This window comes from Drosophila innubila, chromosome X (assembly GCF_004354385.1).
Source record: "Drosophila innubila isolate TH190305 chromosome X, UK_Dinn_1.0, whole genome shotgun sequence".
NCBI classification, from domain to species: Eukaryota; Metazoa; Arthropoda; class Insecta; order Diptera; family Drosophilidae; genus Drosophila; species Drosophila innubila.
Window position 1 is genome coordinate 22,910,802 of NC_047626.1, and position 20,924 is coordinate 22,931,725.

Here is a 20,924-nt window from a genome sequence, read left to right on the forward strand (position 1 = left end):
ATTAATTAATTAATCATTAATAATAATAGAATTTATTTATATTCTCTATTATTTTAGTAATATCCATATATCTCACATTCTGATAATGCAGAAACTAGTCATAGTTACATAGATTTGATACTTAAAGAAAATCAGATTGAACAAAAACTAAAAGTTTTAAACAGGTGCAAAACACACTCATGAATGTTTTGAGTCAATGAAAAACATTTTTTTTTTTGTCATTCTCATTACAATCTCGGGAACTTTAGACATAAACAGTTGTAGAAACAGTAGCAAATCGATGAATATCATAGTCTTGAGTTAACCAGATGTTATAAACCCAAAGCTATCAAATGTCTAAAGATTATGAAATAAAAAATTATAGTTAAAGACATTTTATAGAGTTTATAAAACAGGGCTTTCTTCATTATTATTTTTCTTAGATGACAGCCAGTTGAAAGATTCGATAAAGTATTTTTTTTTTGGAAAAAGCTTAGAAAAATATACGGTAATCGATGCAGTTGCGAATATGAGCATAAAAGTTTATTATTTACGTTGTACATAGTTAGGTTTTCAATACTTTTAGCATTTTCTCTATTCAGAGCTTAGATTGGTGAATTTGGCGCAGATAAAATCTGCACAAAACGAGCAATTTGCCCTTCGTGCCTAAAATCAAAATACCAGAACCATTCTGACCAGACACAGAACACAAAAACAACAACAAGAAATGCGCTGAAATTGACCAAAAAGTTGCGCTTCGCTGCGTATCAGTTGCGCATAATTGCCAAAGTCATTAAAAAACGTAAATACTGCGAGTAAGTGCTGAAAAAAGAATGGAACTAAAGCCGAATACAAGCTAAAATAACAAAAAAAAAAAACTATTTACTAAGTGGTAGTCTAGGCGAGATAAATTGACTCTAAGATACCCTGTTTACTGGTTGAGATACATATTTTACAAAATTTGAAATATTTGTTTATGCTGTTGTCTGTTTAATAGAAACTTTTTTGTAAAAAGCCTACAACACATACCATTTTTCTGTCTAGTATACGATCTCTATCTATTTTTTAAGGTTCTTCAAGAATCTAAGTAAAGTATGTATTATTAATATAATATTGATATAAGAAAAAAACAGAAGTCTTAAATTTTTCTAAATATTTGTTTAAAAGGTCCGGGAGCTTAATATTCCCGAACACAAGAATCTATGCAATTTATATCGATATGTATATATTTATATTAATATCTGTAACTATAACGCAATTTATACTTGTACCTCCACCTATTATACACCTCATCTGTATTTCCAGCTGTATCATAATATCTTCCTATTAATATACCCATTTGATTCTAAGATTACAGGGTATGGCAATTGCTTCCTATTAAATTATTTAATTAAACAAACAAAACGCAATAAACGATGCCAATCTGCAGTTTATATTATGCCTAGAACAAAGCAAAGAACATTTATACACCTATTTGAGTCTTGAAATTAGAGATCTATGATACTGAGAGTATTCCTTTAAAGATAAAACGGGTTCGAGGTTGATTATAACAACAAACGCGCTAGAGCATCATTTGCATATTATTAGTTGTGAGTGGAAGCGGGTATCTTTGACTTAATAGAACAACTAGCTTAAGTCAGGCTCTAATAATCTCCGAAATAAAGCTTTACATTCGGTATAAGTTTTTAGAATGTTTCTTATCTTATATTTGAGTACAGGGTATTTTCTTATTGATCAGCAATAAAGGGAACATTCCTACTTGTAAATAAATTTCCAATAAAGAATTTAATTACAGCATTTGAAATATTTTTCGAGTCGAGTAAATTATGGGTTTCGTAATACCCTTAATATAATATATACATATTATATAGTATACATATATATAAATTGCCGAAATCAACAACAAATAGAAAGCTTCGCATCGTTAGTTGTTGACTGCTCCGCAGTTGATGTCATTTGTTGTAATTAAAAAACAAAACATACAATTAAATATATAATTGTTATAATATGAAGTTTGACCGTTTTTTATTTGAATTTTGTTAACATAAAAATGTCCACACATAACAGGATAACATCCAGCAGGCAGCTTTTGTCAGACACCTAAGCAGAGCCAAAGTGTTGGAAAATGTTCGGACAAGCGATTTAGGACAATTATCAAAATCTGCAAACGGCGCGCATTTTAAAATATTTTTAGTTGTTTTAATTTGCAATAATTTAAAAATTCAATGAACATATTTAATTTGAAACTAGATTAAAATAATTGTGAATTTTTTATGAATACTGGGAGTTCGTTTAATTTAATGAAATCTAGAAATTTGACAAAATTCGAAAAATAAATCTGAAAAATGTTAAAAATTCTAGCTTAAAAATTATAGAATTTGCATTATTAAATACATTTTGAAAATAAAAATAGGCTTCAGTCCGCGAACCAAGCCTGCCAGCCTATTATTTGTTGAGACATGAGACTATCTTTAAAAACAAGTTGGCAGCACTGCTACTGCATTTGAAAATAAGCTGATTAAAATTGGCTAGTTTCCTAGCTATTTTGAACCGCGATTTCAGCTATTTATCTGATGATTTCCAGCCAGAAACAGTTACTTATTCAATCAAGGTCAATAAATTAATTGACTAAATGATGAAGGGGCGGTAGGGGGAAGGAAGCTGAATCAATTTCATCTAAGAGTCAATAGATTAATGTGATGACTAGTTGCCAAGACGACAGTTGACAGTTTAGTTTGGACGTAGAAATGTGGAGATTGGATGAAATGCCACTTAAGTATCATTATAAGTCAACGATTTGCAATATACAAGTCATGATTACAGTTATCTACAGATGATAAACCGGTTATTTTTATTTCTATTCCTATATTGTTTGGAATTTTTTTTTTGTATTTTAATCGAGCGTGTCGCAGCCGCCGTAACGAATGTAATTAAATTCAAAATGCTTAGAGACTAACAACAATTTGAATCAAGTTGAATTTGAATTGAAACCAAATCAATTCAAATTGAATTGCTTGGAGCTGCAGCTGCAGGAAAGAGCGTATTCACTGCTCGAGTAAATTGCGATACTCGGCCAGCAGCTGCTCCTCCTGCAGCAGCGGCAAATCCAAATAATCCTGATCATTGCCCGACAAATCCGCATGAAGACGCTTCTACGCCTGATAGGCATCTATCTCGGCCTTGGCCTTCTGCAGCACGGTATCTATTAAGGAGGCGGGCGGTACTGCCCCCTGGGAAGTCGATGCCATGCCATCAGTGCCAGTTGTGGCCAGTTTTGTAACCCGCTCAACGGTTTGCAGCAACTCCTCCTCACTCTGTATGGCCTTCAGCAGGAAATCCGTTGCCTGCGTCAAATTGTTGCGTGTCGACTCCAAGGCAGCACGTGCTGCGGGCCCAGGAATCAAGTTGAAGCAGTGCAGCCAACTGCACATTGTCAGCACTCTCGGCAGCGGGTAAAGTGGCCCCCAGCTCAGCGGAGCCTGTTTGCAGCAACTCCACCTGCAGAAAATAAAAGATATTTGAACAAGAAACACAGAGTCGGGGTTTTATATCATTGCAGAGTAGGGTATCCGGTAGAATGAGTAAGATGTTTTAAAGAAAAACAAAGTTGTACATACTAAACGTACACTTTGGAGTGATCGTTTCTATGAAAGCTTTATGATATAGTGGACCGATTCAAATCAAATTTGATCTTTATTTACAAGACAGCATTAAATGCACAATCTGTTAGATTAGTTGAGATATCTCAAAGAACATCAAAGTTTTCCATACTACACCTACACTTTGGAGTGATCGTTTCTATGAAAGCTATATGATCTTTATTAACAAGACAACATTAAATGCACAATCTGTTAGATTAGTTGAGATATCTCAACGAATAAGAAAGCTCTGCATACTAAACCTAAATTTCGATAGATCGTTTCTATGGCAGCCATAAGATATAATAAGATTCGCCCGTTTCCGGCATATGCACTGCCTGCTAAAAAAAGAAAGACGTGCCAAGTTTCATAGAGAAACCTTCAAAAGTAAGAGACTAATTTGTAAAGATACAGTCGGACTGATAGACATGGCTATATCGATTAAATTCGTCGTCCTGATCAACAAAATATATACTTAAAGGCTTTTGTCACATCCCTTTTAATGAGTTACGCATTTGGGTACAAAACTTTTATATTCTCTGCAAGAATATAATGAAAATGCATCTGACGAAAATCAAATTTTGACTCACCGCACGTGGCACATCGTTTTCGGTGCGCTTCAAGGCCTCCGCAGCGAGGCGACGATCGAATCCCATTTCGGTGAGGGTGCAAACACTGCGGGGATTCACCCAGTCGCTATCTTTGGTTGCCTGCTTGGCATAGCGGCGATGCATTGCTCGCTCCGCCTTTGATTGAGTCCTGGCATCGGACAGCTGCTGTTTCCGCTGTTGGATGAACTGCACCGCACGCTCCACGTTGCCGGAGCTGGAGCGCAACGCCAGACGGGCATCGCTTACATCGAATCCCATTTCGACCAGCAACAGCAGCTGTTCGTCGTTCACCTTCAGCTCGCTGAGTACGGCGGCCGCAGCCTCGAATCTCTCATAGGCAGCATCCCGACGATTCTGGTGAAAGAGCACAACACCTTGGAGCAACTGCAGCCGCATGATCAACGCACGCTCCGGACAACCGCGTCCCTTCAGCGCATACAGACGCGAATAATTCTCCCCGTAGCTGCGACGAAAGCTCCGCTCACAAATGTTGAGGCGACGATCTGCATCCGGCAACTGAGAGACATTTCTCAAGCAGAGATAACACCACACAATGTCCAGATTGATCAGCGCATAGTTATCCACCGACTCGAGAAACTTGGAATTACAGGTATTGAATTGCTCATCCGCCTCCAACAACAAGAGCAGCGCCTCCTCGTAATCCTCCCGATGCATCGCCGATCGCGCCTTCTCACAGTAACCCATGCCCGTCAAGAGTGCTCGATTCTCGTTGGGCGGCAGGAAGACGGGATTGCCATCCTGATCCTCCATCTGCAAGGGAAGAAAAGAGCATTGGAAATTTAAATAAAATGTTCAAGTTCCTTTGCTCCAAGAACAGCTACATCTCAGAGAGATTAGAGATACCAAACTTGGTATTTAGATTCAACAATATCCTAAGATCAAGTTTGTTTTAAAATTTTGTCATTTTAAAACAAAAGTAATTACAAGGACACTTTCAATTCTAGAGTCTGGAGTCTTTGCACATATGATATGTTTACTAGAGTGCATCGTTTTTTTTTTTTTTTTTTTTTACAAAAAATCGTTACCCAATATTGTAATCTAACGCCAATCCAAAGATTCTTTCACCAAGAAAACATAGGTCTAAAGTTAGTTTCTAGTCCCCACTTTTTAAGTTGAAAAATTGTCTGATTTTAGTTCTTGCATGGACGAAAATTATGTTTTTTGGACAACTGATCCTTTGATTCTATGAAATTTTGATAGTGCTGGTCCTGACAAGAGTTTTAAAATATGCTAATAATAACTTGCACAAAATTTCAGAAAAATACATTTCTAACTCAAAAGCCTGGACTTGAATTAATTTTAGAACTATGGTTTCTTGGTGAAAACAGCTTAGAATTAATGGTAGATTACGAATTTGGTTACCATTTTACAACTTTTAGGCCCTTACATATCGATGCACCCTAATTTATACTATTTGACAAACTGAACAGACCCCGTGTAGTTTTAGGTAAAGGCTCTAATTTACATAATAGGGCATTTACATATGTACATTAATGCAGTTAATGCTATTGAGGCGTCTTTTACGCATTAAGCTGAATCATGTTTCTAATGACAAAGAGTTTTCTCCTTCTCTTTCTTTTTCGCTATCGCTCCATCTCTTTCTCTCTCTTTCTTTTGCACTGCAATGCATTTGAAATTCATTTGTCCTACAGAGAATTGACTTGTACAAGTGTGATTCCCCCGATTCTGCAATCTACGCACCTCCATGAGTTGATTCTGTGAGGCAACGACAGCCTCGACATCTTCCTTGATCTTGTTGATGCGATCGTGGAGTGCTCCATTGTGATTGTCGCCCTGTCCGATGATGACGATGAGCTGCTGATTGTTCTTGAGCTGCTGCGATGCCAACGTGGCATTGGGGAGACAATGCGTCCGGCGGAGATGCACTTGACGTGGTTGGCATCGCTCAGTTGGAGCTTGGCGGCAATCGCCGCTTGCAGCGAGGAGCCGAGTTCATTCAGGTCGCACTTGATGTCCAAAATGTTGGTTGTTCCATTGCGATTGTCAATGCGACGCACCTTGAACGTGGCCAGACCCGTCTCATTGAATTCGCGACGTGCCGCCAGTTTGCGCAGTGCATTGTCCTGCAACTCGACGATGACGCACTTGCAACGTGAGGCATCGATGCCCAGCTTGTCACTAAACTCATCTGCCAGCAGCTGTTGAAATGGGAAATCGTGAAACTCAATTTCTGGACGAGATTCGATTGCATTTACTCACTTCTATGGAGGCCTCAATGCTGCCAAGGTCTTCGGAATAATAGGGCTCCTCCCATAGCTTAATAGCCTGCGATTGCAGAAGCGCACGCACCTGATTAAATAAGTTATCAATATGCGACATGGAAATTGTGCGTTTCAAGAATCTGATGAAATCGGACAATGACAATGCGTTTTCCTTGTGATTGCAATCGATTGAATTGTGGTTGGTTGCCACGTCACAAAGAGTTTTGCCTATATATTCAATATATACAGCTATTTGTAATATCTTTTTACGGAGAAACTGTTGCTTTTGGTTGCACGTTCTCTTGAAATTACTGCGTGTTTTGTTTTGGTTCTTCTGCGATAGCAGCGCTTATCGATATTTGCTGTGTATCGAATCGAGTTTTAAAATCAAACCATAGGTGGTATTTTTTTGTGTCGCAAACTGACGAAGGTGACACAGTAAGTGTTTTTTTAGGTATTCCTTTTCTTAGAAGCGTATTTTAAAGCTTGAATTTAGCCTAATTGCCAAATAAAACTATTCTTAAAACATTTAATTTGTTTTACTAATATTTTGGAGTGATAGTTGCGCTTATCGATATATCGGTTGGCATGGCAAGCAGCTTGTGTCAGTCATCAAAAGCAACGGTTTGAAGTTTAAATAAAAAATTAAATTGATTAAGGGCCGGTTTTTAATATCTATTTATTTGATGACTATACAACCGATATTACAAATTAAAAAAGTCTGGCAACGTCAAAATAAACGGCAAGTTTTTCTGCTAGATGGCAACGAACGATTTTGATGCAAATAAATGGAATTCAAAGCAACAAACAAAATTCAATTAAAACAAACTGTAGTTAAACATTGTGTAAATTTTAAATGTGCTTGATTTGCTGGAATAAAGTGAATAATTATGAATTGTATATGTGTGTGAGTACGTGTGCGTGTGAAGTGACGTAGAAAACATGAACTAAAATAAACTTGCCATGAACCGGCACTGGAAAGCCGTTAAATTTGTATGGCGATTGCAAGTGCAACGTTCCACTTGACCGCCCGCCGTCGTCATCCCTCCAAGCATTGAGTTTATGTCCTGTGACGCAGGCAGCGCTGCCTCAGCTGTCACCTGACGCCCTTAACGTGGTTGTGACTGCAGCCAGCTGCAGCTGCGGCGTCGGAAACTTATTTACCAAACGGCGGCCGTGCCGGCAACATCAACAACAAATAATAATAACAATAACAAACAACAAAAGAACAAAAAAAAAAAAAAAAAAAAAAACAAAATGTGCACAAATAAATACGAAAATTATTGTGATTGAAGCAATAGCGGATATCTGTTAAGCTTTTGTTGTAGCTGTAATTATAACTGTTACCAAAAAACCGATGCGCACCAAAAATTGCAAGTGTTAAAAATCGAAATCGAAAACGAAACGAAATGAAAACAAAACAAAGGCCAACTGCTGCTGCTAGTAGCGCTGCCAGCGTCGGCGTTAAGAGCAGCGCTGCGACAGCGACGGCAAGACAGCGCAGCAAAGAGGAAGAGCCAATAAGACTGCGGCAGCGACAGCCACAAACGCAATGCGAGAGAGAGAGAAAGCATGAGGCGGCGAGAAAAGAACGAGAAGCGCAGGCGCAGCTGAAAAGGAAGTCGACGCCAACGCCGACGCAAACGCAGACTGCGATGCCAGCGTCACGCGCGCGAATAAAGACAGTGCGAATGTCAAGTAAAGAGGGACGGCAACAAACGGTAAAAGCAAGCAAAGCTGGCACAACAACAACAACTCAACAACGAAAGCGAAAGCAACAACAACAACTACAACAACAACAAAAAGTAGCTCGGGTTCAAATGATGAGGAGACTGCGCAGCTGCGTCTGCAGTTGGAGCACTTGGCGCAGCTGTCGGAGCAGGACTTTGAAAGGGAATTCGCAAGTGGATGGCACAGGAGGGCATCGAGGGAAGGTGCAGGCGCAGGTGCGCATGGATCTTATTAATAGCTTCAATAGCACCTCGCTGGGTAACTCTCTCTCTCTCTCTCACCTCGTTATCCTTGATCGTTATCGTTATCGTTCTTTTTCAGGTAAACTGCTGCGCAAGGCATCGACATCGGCCTCTGCTTCCGCCACTGCCTCTGCCGCGAGGCGGGATCATTGCCTCCTGCTCTCTCCCATGACGCTGGCGCTGCACACGCTCGTCGCCGAGTTTCTCTACGTCCAGAATTGTCATTACACCTTGTCCGTCTTCTGCAGTGAGATGCCACATCGCCACACGTTGCCGGACTTTGAGAGTCGCACGGATTTCCGATTTAACCAGGAGGAACTGCAGCAGGTGATCAATGCAATTCTGGGCGAGCAGAGTGAACTCCAATTGCAATTCAGACAGACAGTTGTGCGTGTCTATGATGAACAACAAGTGTCCCTGCTGGGCTTCTTCAAGGTGCTGGTGGATCCAACGCTGGGCAGGATCATGGATGCCACCACCAATACCAATGCCAACACCACCACCACAGTAACCACCACAACGCATCGCACGGAGTCGACACAAACTCAGCCAGCGGCTTGTCTACAAAGCCGACCGGATGTGGACACCAGCAAGTTGTTTCAGGCGGAGGAGCTCATTGTCGCCGCCGATGGACGCACTGTGTTCATTGGACCACGCGTCTCTCAATCCATCAATGGCGTGGAACACCAACTGGGACAACTGATGCACCACATGCGGCATCTCTGCAAATCCTGCGCTCCTCCCGTCGAGATCATCTCGCAATCGGCATTCGAGCAACTGCTCCAACAGGAGCTTCTCGAGCGGCAGCGTCTTCTGAGCGCCGGACAAACGGTGGAGCCGGGAAAACCGCCTTGCAGCTGCCGGAGGAAAGCCAACAGGAGAAGCAAGTGGGCAGCAGCAGCAGCAGCAGGTGGAGGGGAATACCGTGCAATCACCAGCTGGTCCTATCCAGCTGCCAACGGAGTCGGCGTCGGTGCCAAAGTTGCCGCATCTGCATGGAGCAGGTGGCCAGTCTGGCAATGGTGCAACAGGCGCTGACGCAGTTGCAGCAGCAGATGCACCAGCCGCAGAATTGCATGTATGTTACGCTGGAGAGGATGGAGGCGGTGGGTGAACTGGCCGGCTGCATACAAACGCTGAGCAATGTCCTCAATCTGGCGATGGAGCAGTATGCTGTGGGCAGACACAAGGGATTCAAACTGGGCTATCGCGAGGGTTTCTCCCATGGACACTTTATGGGCATACAGGAGGGCATGCAGTCCATGGAGCAGGAGCTCAAACAGAAGCAGGAGGAGAAGGAACGCGAGGGAGCAACAAAAGCAGGAGAAGGAGAAAGATAAAGAAGAGAAGGAGCAGCAACAGCAGGAGCAGCTGCAGCGTCGCAAGCTGAAGAACTCCTCCAGTCAAACAGCAATGCCTCCCCAGCGTCCTCCAATCACCTGGAGAACCGTTGGCTGTCAAACCCCGCACACCCGTCAGCACAGGACGACCAGCATGGAGCGTCAATTCCAGGCTTGGAGGAATGCCGCCAGTCAGACCACAGCTGGACAGGATCCGGCTCCAAGCCGCAGCTATGAGCAATGGATTTATGAGATGCTACACAGCAAAAGCGGTCAGATCTTCCTGGAGCGTGGAGCTCGCTGAACAAGGCGCTGGAGCTGCAGAAGAAGCGTCTGGACGAGCTCTTCGATGTCAAGCTGCGTCATCATGCGGAGCTGCTGCGTCTTAGCAATAGACAGAGTTCCTGGCGCGTGAGTACATAAAATTCTAATCTAATCTTAATCCCTGGATAAATCCTGACCCGTCTATCCGTTTATCCCTTGTAGACCTTGTGCCGCCATGTGGAACGCGACTCACAGTCCATGGAGGCACGTGATCTGGTGCACAAGATCTTTCGCCTGCTGGAACACTATGAGGCACATCATCAGCTGCTCGCCGAGAAGATTCAGCAAACGGAGCAGGCTGCTCAGCACGCGGCGCACATTGAGCCGGTGTGGAAGGATGCAGGCGGAGCCACAGTCGGTTGCAATGTCACACCCCGCCTGCTGCGTCTCCGAGTCACCACCCAGAGCCACAGATGCAGCAGTCACAGCTTCAGCGACCACAACAACTCCTATGCCAAGTCGTCCTTCGGGTCCCTTATCAGCTGCTGCCCTACTGCGACTCTTGTTCCAGGTTATCCTCCATGTCACCTTCCGGGAGCTGGTGCTGCTCCTGCTACAGGTCAACTTCAGGGCACAGCTCCGTCGGATGTTACTGGTCATCTTTCGACTTTTGCTCCCAGTCAATTTCAAGGTTCTGTTCCAACTACAGCTCCTCCTACGGCTCCAGTTCCAGATCATCTGGCAGTTTCTTTTCCGACTCCTGTTCCCGGTCATTTAGAGGGTAATTTGCCGGGCTCTCTTCCAGCTCCGGTTTCAGCTCACTTAGAGGGTAACCTGCAGCGTCGACTTGCGGAACCTTTTCCAGCTCCAGTTTCGGTTCCAGTCATGGATACTCTTGCAGCTCATCTTCCGGCTGCTGTTGCTACTCCTGCAGTGGGCATGCCCACATTGTTTACCCAATTCCTGCTGCCGCTGGCCGCAGCAACTGCTCCTTCAGTTGATTCCCCGGGCAGACCGCTCATGCTGAATGCAGCGACCAATACACAACTGCCGCCGAACCTTATCCTGGCAGATGCACGACCTCAACCCGCTCCCAGCTTTAACGAAGCGTTGCTCAGTGCCAAGTAAGCTCAATTCGAAACCAAATCTTCTCCAGCAATCGTTACTAATCGAGGATTCCCCATTAGGAATCGCATGCTGCAGCTGGAGCAGGAAAGCGATCTGCTGGAGCAGAGCTTTCTCGGCTATTTGGAGCGTGCGCGTGCCCAGAAACAGAAGCTCAACATCAGCGCACAGGAGCATCAGCATCAACAGTTCCAACGCACGCTGGACAGCTATCGGGAGTGGCAAGAGACATTGCCTCCAGTTCCGGTTCCGGTTCCAGTTCCAGCTGCCGTTACAGTTCCAGCTCCAGTTGTCTCTCCCATCTACAGTGGCTCCGAGTTGGAGCCGGAAAGCTATCAGTTCACAAATGCATACGCTGTGGCAAGACACAAGTTGCTCTCGGAGTTGCATGCCACAACGCAGCCTGTGGCAAGTGCCGCGACGATGATTAGCAACACCAACAAGCTGCTGGTAGACCAGGTGCAGGATGAGACTCAGGAGCTGCTGAGTCGCGTGGAGGCGACACTGGCGCGGGTTTCAAAGCCAGCGAGCTTGCAACTACTGGCGGCCGAGTCGCAGCTGCAACTAGATCCCTTGAGCAGCGGCACACACACCTCGCTGGAGGATGTGCACGCCTCCAGCGAGTCGCAAGTTGCAGCGTTCCATGGCCAAGATGCAGTTGCTCTTTGGCAATCAGGCGGAGGAACAAGCGACAACCGGACTGAAGGCCAAGCGTCCTTGGAGTGCGCCCATAAATAAAATGAATTCTAGCTTTTGCCTCCAGGTCACGACACACACTGCGCCCAGCAGCAACGGATGCAGTGGCTCCAGCTCCAAATCTGCTTGGGCTGCTGGACGCCCTGAGCGATAATGGGCGACTCTGAGCAGTCTGACGAGCAGCCTGAGTAACCATCACAATCCTCTCCAGCTGGTGAGCAAATCATCCTCTGGCACAGGATCACATGCCACCTCCAGTCCGGCATTGTCGCCCAGCCAAGAGTTTTGGAAGCGCATGAATATGTGAGAAGGATTCTGCGATCATTTTGCTGAACAGGATCACCGCAAATGGATGATGAACTGCGTCCTGCGATCCTGTCCAGCAAATTGATTGGACAACTCTTGACCAACTTCAGTTGCATTTCGGACCCGTGATGTCCCGTGATGTCCCGCCCCGTCCCGTTCCGTCTAGCCAATAAAGATTGATTAAACCCTCAAGTTACATTCATACATATATTTTTATTTGTTTAATTGAAATACAGTAGTACAGTAAAGCCTCCCTATAGCTAACTAGCCGCGCCGGAAAATTCCGAAATATATTTCGCTCAAAGGAAATTCTAATACATACACGTATATGCATAAAGTACATCTATGTCAACATCTAGAGAATGTGTCGGATCGTTATAGTGAAGTATCGACTGTAGCTCCAGATCTTGGCTCACAGGCCACAAGAATTAACATCTATAATATCCACACTCAATATTTGGTATAATATTAAATCTAAATCTTTTGGATTTCGTATGTTTTACTATAATATAGTTTTATAGGTCCTATATGATAGAAATGTTAGGTTAGTTCGATTTTCATCAAAACTTTGTATAGAAAAACTCTGTGATTGACATTCAACGCACAGTCCAAGCCACAAAGAGCTGGATTTCTGAAATTTAAAACTAGTTTTCACTTATGAGAGAGAACTTAGACAAGACTTTAAAAATTACACCCTCAAGTGGGGTTAAATGGGCGGAAAACTGTTGTCTTCGGCTTTTCTGTTGTTCACCCGTTCGGTTTCACAGATTTCACACTATTTTTTCTGTTCCGGTTATCAAGTTATAATGAAATATGTATGAAATTTTGATAAATGACACCCTAAGAGGAAATAAATATTAGGAAAATTTTTGTATTTAACTTTTCTGTTGTTTATCCGATCGATCCCAAACTCACATATACATTTTCTGTATCACAATTGATTCGACAAATATTTCATTGTTTGCGATTTCACATATTTAACCCCCTTGGTGGAAAGTGGGTGGGTTTAAGGATGTACGGATCAGTGATGTTCAACCAAAGTATTAAAAGTCTGTCCGATCGACCTCACAAATAAGTGTGAAAAGCTGTACATAAAAATTAATTGATCGTTAATTGCTCCACCAGTTTTTTAAAATCCATCGCAACAGGCGATAAACCAGCAAATACCCAAATATACATACATATATGGTTATTCAGATATATTATATAGCATTTATACGTAACTTCCATTTAAAATTAATTGAAACCTCAATATATGGAGGTACACTTAATGAATCCTCTTAGGTAAATTCGTAAATTCGACACTGAATTATACAGATATCTATATATGGACGTCTATAACATATTCGATAATGCTTAAAACACACATATACATATATTATCCTTACAAATGTGACTTACTTAGAACTCAGTATTCCAAACGTCGAAAATTAGGGCGAAAGTTATCGATATCATAAATATCTTATTTAACATTTAAATCTAAAAGTTCAGTTTATGTTAAATTGAAATTGAAACCTCAATATAAGAGGATGCACTTATTAAGTGTCCTGTAAATTCGTAATTCGACACTGAATTATATTAATATTTATAATGGACATTTATAAAGTATTCGATTATACACATGTGATATGTAGAAATCAGAAATAGTTATCGAAAACGGTACCGAATGCTAAGAAAAAGCACGGGTGTTTCATACGAAATGTAAATATATGATCGATATATATTTTTATCGATAACAGCAATATTGATATTTATATTGGACATTTATGTATATAGTATTCGATAATACTCATGTACTTATTTCTATAAATGTGACTAATGTAGAAATCAGAAATAGTTATGGAAAAACGGTTGCGAATGTTTAGGTGAAAAAGACAGGTGCTTCATATGAAATAGAAATGTATGATCGATATATATTGTTATCGAAAACACCTATTATTACAGCTGAAAGTCAGATAAACCGTGGGATGAAATTTGAAGAAGTGTAAGTATAACTAAATAGATGGATTTTGAATATTTAGATGTACTCGCAGAGATGAATGTGCTTAAATATCGATATATTATCGATAAATTATCAGCTACAGACTACGACTGTGATTATTTCAAAGTTTGTGGTATTATCTGACCAGAGATTTGGACTACTCTCAATATCAACATTAACACTTCAAACTGCAGTTCCATTGACATGACATCATAGGGCCCCGATATTGAGATTGAGATTGGGAATGGGGTTGCGGTTGGGACTGGGATTGGGATTGCGATTAGTTGGATCAGAGGCTGTGGTATGAAGAGACTCGCGTGGGAACGTCGCCTTTCTCGCTCGAGCTCATCCAGATCGAAGGCATCGTTGACGGCTAAGCTCGCTCGACGCTGGACATCATCAAAGGCGTAGGACCTCTGGAACTTGGGAGGTAGGGCAGAGGCAGCGGCAGCGGCAGAGGCAGATGCGGAGGAAGAAGGTGCAACGCTGCTGGAAACGGGAACGTAGAGCGGCTGTGGATGAAAACGGCTCTGTCCATGGCCATAATTGGAGGGGGAGGAGGGTATCGCGGCGGGCCACTGCACTCCCGACTGTGACGGACCCTGTGATGGCAGCTCCTCGTTGCAAGCGTTGTTGCTGGGGAAGCGGCAGAGGCAACGTCAATGTGGACAGATAGCGATTCTGTTGTTGAGCTGCTGTTGATGCTGTTGCATCAACTGCGTAAAACGCTGCTGACTCGCGCTGTAGTTGCTCTGCATTGAGCCCAGACTATCCTGACTGCCCGCCGGTTGTCGCAGAAAGCAGCGCGGTAGTGTCCGGCTTTGTCCGTGCTCCGATGCCAGACGCTGTTGCGACGCCCATGGCCAGATCTCCGTTTGTGGCGTGTGCAGCGACAGATTCGAGTTCAACCTGCGCATCGGCATCGGCATCGGCATTGGCATTGGCATCGGCATTAGCGGGAAATGCGGATCTACACACATCGAGCTGCGTCGTGGTAGGCCAAGTTGTGCAGCATCTGTAAATAGGGTGAATGGAAGAATGCTCAACTTGTTGATACCCTGTAATCGGCTTTGAACTGTTAGTCGAAAGCTAACAAACATTCTTCGTTCAATGGTGGTGGAAACACTGCTGCTATCAACTGTATTTGAAATTGATCGACCAGCGCATACCCTGTAACTTAAAGTTACTTAATATGCATTTGCTTGCCCAAAAGTTATTTACATCCAGCAATATATTTGAGAAAAAAATGGGCTTACTCGACTGGTAGTTACCCTGTTTCTCCTCTACCCAATGGTTCGGTAAAGTGTAAAAACAGTGTCATTTGAGAAAACAGTGTATATAAAACAGTGTACATTTGAGAAAAAAATGGGCTTACTCGACCGGTAGTTACCCTGTTTCTCCTCTTCCCAATGGTTCAGTAAAGTGTAAAAACAGTGTCATTTGAGAAAAACAGTGTATATAAAAACAGTGTATATTTTAGAAAAAAAAATACTCGACTGGCAGTTACCCTGTTTCTCCTCTACCCAATGGCTTGGTAAAGTGTAAAAACAGTGTCAGCCAATGTGATTGTAACTAATAGATATTCTGTAGCTGTGTCTAACATATCTGAATCCTCATTCTAACTCTAAGAATGTGACTCCCACTTCTTTACTTTCAAAGGTGTTTGAGAATGCAAGTAAATACCCTGTAAACATATGTATGTAGAGCATCTGCTGCCTATTTTAACGCTACCCATTTAAGATTTCGATCTACAGTTGCTGTCAGACTTACCGCCCACAATATAGAGATGATCTCCGTCCAAAGTAACGCCAGGAGTCAGACAGAAACTGTCGAAATCCATTATCATCGCCGTCCTCATCATCATCGTTGTTATTGTTGCTGCTGTTATTGTTGTTACTGTTGTTGTTGTTACTGTTGTTGTTGTTAATGTTGTTGTTGCGGTTTTGGCTTCGCTCACGACCTTCCTCGAGAGTGCGACGTATTTGTTGGACAACGACATCTGGGCCGGAGGCGTTCCATCGGAATCCTCACTTGGAATGTAATAGATGTTCTTTGGTTTTGCCCGCATTCCTGCACGCTTGCAAAACTCATTGAAGAGCTCGTCTTTAGTTTGCGTAGACCACGCTTCAGTCCACAGAGTCTTGCCTCGGTGTGATCATCATCCTCATCTCGTGGCATTTGCTGGGTATTTGTGGCCATGTTGCGTCGCTGCTTCCTCTGCATTTGAGCTGAGGAAGGAACTGAGTTATAGATGTCCGTTGTGGTTGAAACGGACCGTGTCAGAGGAAACTCCTGCGGCAAATCGGCAAACGTGGCTGGTGGATCGGGCAACGGCAATGTGGCATGAAGTGGCGGTGGTGCCGGTGGTGCAGCCAGCGCGGGTTCCATGCACAGCTCATTTAACGACTTGGCCAAGCTGCGCGAATGCAAATTACACTTGGACACAGCTGGTTTCTCAAAGAAGAATCTACAATGGACATTTAAATAAACAATGAAAATATCCATGTCTTGATTTATCAGTCATTTATTAAGTACATGGCTGAAAACCTTAACATTTTGCAGTTGGTTTGACGCGAAGCAACTATTTCGGTAGGTTCTACTTCGGTTTTATCCTTTCGGCTCTGATATCACTGAAAATCGGTCCAGTTTTACCCAAGCTATGAGAGTTTAAAGTTGGTTAGACCTTTGACTTAGCAACTTAACAAGACAAAATATTCGTCAAATTTGACATGATTCTTTATAAAATAATTAAACGTCTCAGAATCAAATTTAAAGTATTGAAAGATGGAAATTTGAAATTTTCCTTTGCATTAAATTCAAAAACAAAATTTAAATTTTTTAACATTAATTTAATTTGATTGCAGAATAAATTAAATATCAAACCATGATCAAAATGACATTCCGCTTAAAATCGGTTGAGTTTTTACAAACTTATGCAAGTTTGAAGTTACTCGAATCTTTGACTTAGCAACATTACAAGTCAAAATTTTGTCCGATTTACCAGGATTTTTACAAAGAATGTTTCATACTAATTACGCTATAGTGAGTTGATTAAAAGTGATAACTTGAGATTTGAAATTTTCATTTTTCAAAAATCTACACCCATATAAACCATGATCAAAATGACATTCCGCTTCAAAATCGGTTTTGTTTTACAAAGTTATGAAAGTTTGAAGTTAGTTAAATCTTTGACTTGGCAAATTTACAAGACAAGATTTTAGTCCATTTATCATAATTTTTTACGAAAAAAAATGAAACGCGTCAGAATTAAATTTAAAGTGTTGTTTTATACGAATTTCGCTATAAGGAGTCAAGCACACTTTGACCCGAACATATCTTTGTGGCTGAGTACAAATGAAATGCAAATCGAAGAGAGATTGGAACCCGATATTAGGTGATGGCTCCTCTTTACCTGTTATATCTTCAAACGAAGTCTCAAAAACTAATTTCCTCTATCTCTGTAGCTTACCAAAATGTACGAGGCCTTAATAGTAAGCTATCTAGCCTATTTCTAAACAGTCATTCCTTTGATTTTGACATCATCTGTTTTACTGAGACCTGGCTCAAAACTGCCGCTTCAGATTTTTCTTCTAAATATAATATATATAGGTGCGATCGTATTACTCGAATTGAAGGTGGAGTACTGTTGACTGTTGACCCAATCTCGCCTCAGAACCGATTCCAACCACTTTTAATACGAACATTGAGTTCATTTGTTAGAAAGTATCTTAATTTTCTATTTTTTAACATGTTCTGACATTCCACCCCTTACACTTTCAGTTGTATGGGATGACTTCTATAGGTTATTTGCTTAGTGATTTTAGATACCCCAGAATATTTATATTTATATTTGAATTACACAGTAATAATTTAATTTATTTGTTAATTTAAATGTATAGTTAAGTGTCGGCTGCTTAAAGCTTGACAATTATTAAATAAATAAGGAGTTGATTAGAAATGAAAACTTGGAGCAATGTGACCACAAATACTGACAAAAAAAATTCAAGTGGCACAAAATATGTGTCACTTTCAGTGTGTGAGCACCAGTGTCATTCCGTGCCTCATATTTTTGGTGCCAAAAGGTTGGCACGGATTTGACAGAAAATAGTTTGACAGCTGTTTTAGTGGAACCAGCTCAAATTAACTCTTTTTTTTATGAACATTTTTAATTGCCAATGATAATTTGATCCGCAAGAAAAAAGAGATGCTAGCGAAATTATGTGAATCGCTCAGATATGTATGCCCCTATGTAAACCCAGCATAAGAATGAATTCATTGATTAATAATTTATGTAAAATTTTTTAAGGCACATATATACATATATGTGGGAGGACTTACCGGCGCTCCAAATCATTTGGCAGATAGAGATTCAAATTGGATCCACCTCTGTTGGCATTGGGATGCTTGCGACAGGCGAAACCTCAGGCAATGTCTGTGTCTGAAAGGGCATTGAGTCCGGCATCGTGCACCTGATGCAATCGAGCATTGCTCGCCCGCAACGCCAATTGTTGATGCAATTGCGGTTGCTGTTGATTAAGACGTTGCTGTTGTTGTTGTTGCTGTTGTTGTTGTTGTTGCTGTGTCATTGCTTGAGAGAGCGACTCCTCGGATGCAGAGGTTGCAACTGTGCCTGGTTGCTTATAACGCTTGTAAGAATGGCTGAGAGCATTCTCAGCCTGATCTTCCTTGATCTTGGCATGAATGTTGGTCACACTGAAGCAGGGCAGGCTGTAGAGGAAGAAGAGTGAAGTAAGAGAGAAAGAGAGAGAAACAGAATTAGTGAAATAAGAAAGGGAAAGAAGGGCAGAAAGTGAAAGTAAAAGCAAAAGTCAAAGTCAAAAGCATGCCACATCAAAGAGAAAGCTGAAATTGCAGTAAATTACGACTTCCAATGAAAGCATAACTGAGTCGCTGATAACAAATGCTGTTAGGGACTCTGTAGGGAATCAGTTGGGCTAACAGTTACTTGGAACTGTTTTGAAATGTGTCGATTTGTCGAGCAACAAGAAATATGCAACTTCAAATTGCATTCAGTTCGCCTGAAGCTCCTTCACTTTGTACGTTTTTCCTTTGAGGTTGAAAACCAAATGAATCAGCTGGAATGGATGCCTCTTTAGGTAAATATTTCCCTGGAAGTGTTTCTTTGAGCAGATTGTAAGTGCGTGGCAATAACATTCTATTTACCTAAAAAAAGAAGTCGTAACAACTGCATCTGGGGAATATGTAGCACTGAATTTATTTCATTTGGAATTTTATCATTTCGTTAATGAACGGATGTGGACACGAAAGAACATTTTATCGTCCTTTTTTTTCCGAATCCGCACTTTTAATTGTGCTTAATTATTATGGCGGTTGTGGTCACACTTACTCCTTCATCGCCTCCAACATACTTACACTGTGGTAACTGAATTCCTGCAGATGAATGTAGAGAAAGATGTTAAGCACTCCAACAAACTCTGTTGCGATGAAACCAAACACAAACAGGAAGAAACTCTGACCGTAGGTCACCTTGAAAAGCGCAGGCTGAAGTGTAGAACGAGATCGGGTTTGGAACCGATCTCAGCTTTGAGTATCGATATATAGGCAATCAACCGATGAGCATAACTGGACCTGTAGAACAGTAGCATTAGCATTAGGATTAGGATTAGATTAGCATTAGCATTAGCATTAGCATTAGCATTATTAGCATTAGCATTAGCATTAGCATTAGCATTAGCATTAGCATTAGCATTAGCATTAGCATTAGCATTAGCATTAGCATCAGTTAGCATAGCATTAGCATTAGCATTAGCATTATTAGCATTAGCATTAGCATTACGTACATTAGCATTAGCATTAGCATTAGCATTAGCTTACTGGCTATTAGCATTAGCATTAGCATTAGCATTAGCATTAGCATTAGTTAGCATTAGCATTGCATTAGCATTAGCATTAGCATTAGCATTAGCTTAAGCATTTAAGCATTAGCATGTAGCATTAGTAATAGTATTTGAATTTGCACGTATGGAAATAAGTGGTACTATTAACTAGCATCAGCATTAGTTTAAGCATTAGCATTATCATTTAAATTAGTATTAGTAACTCTCTAGTAATGTTATTTGCATCATAATAAATATTTGTATCGCCAATATGAATATCCGCATCAATGCATTTGCATTTAGTATTAGCATTAGTTGTAGCACAACTGTCGTTTTATTTGCAGCTATCAGCATATTAGCTAGTTTCTTATTATCATCATTAGCATTAGCATTATGCAATTATTAATTATGCAACTTACCACTAACGATAAACAGATTCCAGCACTGAAATAGAATATACTATTCCGATGCGAGCACGTGGGTATCAAAAGATAATGAAACTGATGAGCAGAAAGATGCCCGCGGCCAGAAATATGGGGCAGGATTTGGTTACCGTATCTGCAATTGGTCAAAGGCAATAAACAGTTAGCAGGGGCATGTTGCTTGTTGGTGGACTTGTGGGCGTTTCGACAGCCGGAGAAGAAGACGGGTGGGGAAGAGAAGAGGACAGAGTAACACAAATGTCGAAAGTATGGCGTGTAGGTTGTGTGGTTTTCCGGCTCTAGCTCAGGACCAGAATTAAAAGCAAAAACAGAAAAGCTATAAATAAATAAAAAAACGAATAAATATATAACAAAAATATTGGAAAATACCAAACAATGCAATGAAGGAGAAACAGCAGCACTTTGTCTAATAGTTTTATACCCATTTTATTTAATATAAAAATTGACACCATGGCGTTTATATATTT

At 41.4% G+C, this 20,924-nt stretch overlaps 2 protein-coding genes and 2 pseudogenes across 2 annotated transcripts in view; 1 reads left to right on the forward strand and 3 right to left on the reverse strand.

Annotated features, from left to right (window-relative positions):
- Positions 1-2,807: 2,807 nt before the first annotated feature.
- The window catches only part of LOC117794197 (NEDD8 ultimate buster 1-like), a 42,692-nt gene continuing 24,575 nt past the window's right edge, over positions 2,808-20,924 (reverse strand). Inside the window, exon 5 of the mRNA XM_034634741.1 lies at positions 2,808-2,998. The gene's annotated coding sequence lies outside the window, so the exon portion shown is untranslated. The remainder of the gene's footprint in view (positions 2,999-20,924) is intronic.
- On the reverse strand, positions 2,859-6,696 carry LOC117794195 (annotated as a pseudogene).
- Positions 8,163-12,381, forward strand: LOC117788509. The gene is given in 13 exon segments (XM_034627296.1): positions 8,163-8,169; positions 8,241-8,369; positions 8,372-8,398; positions 8,401-8,460; positions 8,524-9,292; positions 9,294-9,440; positions 9,442-9,717; positions 9,752-9,773; positions 9,870-10,074; positions 10,077-10,195; positions 10,271-11,172; positions 11,236-11,895; positions 12,041-12,381. Coding segments are annotated over 13 exon segments (3,459 nt in total). The 3' UTR covers positions 12,177-12,381.
- LOC117788548 overlaps positions 14,444-20,924 on the reverse strand; it is a 60,870-nt pseudogene continuing 54,389 nt past the window's right edge.